The sequence below is a fragment of the Austrofundulus limnaeus genome, unplaced genomic scaffold, assembly GCF_001266775.1.
Source record: "Austrofundulus limnaeus strain Quisiro unplaced genomic scaffold, Austrofundulus_limnaeus-1.0 Scaffold609, whole genome shotgun sequence".
Lineage (NCBI taxonomy): Eukaryota > Metazoa > Chordata > Actinopteri > Cyprinodontiformes > Rivulidae > Austrofundulus > Austrofundulus limnaeus.
The window spans coordinates 172,947-174,670 of record NW_013953011.1 but is presented as its reverse complement, the minus strand read 5'-3'; the positions used below and the strand labels follow the sequence as shown (position 1 = coordinate 174,670).

Here is a 1,724-nt window from a genome sequence, read left to right as displayed (position 1 = left end):
ATCTGCTACAGGAACATCTGCATCATCTCCTACAGGAACATCTCCTACAGGAACATCTGCATCATCTCCTACAGGAACATCTGCATCATCTCCTACAGGAACATCTCCTACAGGAACATCTGCATCATCTCCTACAGGAACATCTCCTACAGGAACATCTGCATCATCTGTTACAGGAACATCTGCATCATCTGCTACAGGAACATCTGCATCATCTGCTACAGGAACATCTGCATCATCTGCTACAGGAACATCTGCATCATCTCCTACAGGAACATCTGCATCATCTCCTACATGAACATCTGCATCATCTCCTACATGATCATCTACATCATCTGCTACAGGAACATCTGCATCATCTCCTACAGGAACATCTGCATCATCTCCTACAGGAACATCTGCATCATCTCCTACAGGAACATCTGCATCATCTCCTACAGGAACATCTGCATCATCTCCTACAGGAACATCTGCATCATCTCCTACAGGAACATCTGCATCATCTCCTACAGGAACATCTCCTACAGGAACATCTGCATCATCTCCTACAGGAACATCTAAAGAAACATCTGCATCATCTCCTACAGGAACATCTGTATCATCCCTTCGTTCTGAACAGGTCACATTGATCTTCTCGGCTGTGATGAGGTCAAACTGGCTGCAGGTTCAGTCTCTCAGCACTCAGACCTGCAGGATCTCAGAAACCCTGCAGGTCTGGCTCCTGTCTTCAGGGCACGACTCAGTTTGAAACTCTGGGAACTGCTCTGAAAGCTCTAACATGAAGCAGCTGTGAGGCAGGGGGAGGGGCCCAACCAGCCCCCACTCTAGGTGATGCTGCCTGACTGGTCAGAGCTGCTGGTTCCCAGTAGCCATGTCTCCATCAGTGACTGACAGGTGTGCACAGTGGGTTGGGTTTAGGACCAATGTGTGAATTAAGTTTAGATTAGTTTTAGGGTAAATGCTCAGGGTTAGGATGTAAAATATTTTTAAAAAATGAATGGAAGTCAATGGAAAGTCCTCACAAGGATACAGAGACACAGTAGGCGTGTGTGTGTGTGTCTCAGTGACAGCTGACAGCGGATGAAGCCTCTGAAAGCTCCAGAGATGCAGCGAGCGGTCAGGACATTACTCAGCAACAACAAACAGCTCCTGCAGATAAGGCCTCGTTTGTCACAGCAGCTCTGCTGACAAACAGCAGTGCATTGTGGGATAAAATTAACCGCCTCCCCTGAGTGACGCTGCCAGGGCCGAGGCTCCTCGGGAGGAAACCTGCCGGGGAATCTCCATCTGACAAACTTCATCATGAAGCTGCAGCTTTGGGAGGAAAAATAAATCATTTTAGATGAAATATTGGAATATTGACTGGTTAAAACTGGTTAAAACTGGTTAACAAGTCTTTGTTTCATTTATAAACTGCATTAAAGTGTAAAAGAGGCGAATATATGAAGAATTCTGTGATAAAATCTCAAAAAATCCTTAAAACTTCAAACGTGATTCTGCAAGAACTGCATAGAATCTAAATTTACTGAATAAAAAAACTAAACGAAGCCTTTAATAAACTTTAATAAACTTTGATAAACTTTAATAAGCTTTCATAAACTTTAACAAGCTTTAATAAACTTTATTAAAGCTTTAATAAACTGTAATAAACTTTAATAAGCTTTAATAAACTTTATTAAAGCTTTAATAAACTGTAATAAACTTTAATAAGCTTTAATAAACTT

At 42.2% G+C, this 1,724-nt stretch overlaps 2 protein-coding genes across 3 annotated transcripts in view; one reads left to right on the top strand and one right to left on the bottom strand.

Annotated features, from left to right (window-relative positions):
* Positions 1-653, top strand: part of LOC106531238 (uncharacterized) — a 3,200-nt gene extending 2,547 nt beyond the window's left edge. The window contains exon 2 of the mRNA XM_014027036.1: positions 40-653. Coding sequence (XP_013882490.1) covers positions 40-561 — 522 coding nt within the window. The 3' untranslated portion in view covers positions 562-653. The remainder of the gene's footprint in view (positions 1-39) is intronic.
* gli2a (GLI family zinc finger 2a) overlaps positions 1-1,724 on the bottom strand; it is an 85,231-nt gene that overhangs the window by 41,308 nt on the left and 42,199 nt on the right. The window lies entirely within an intron of this gene.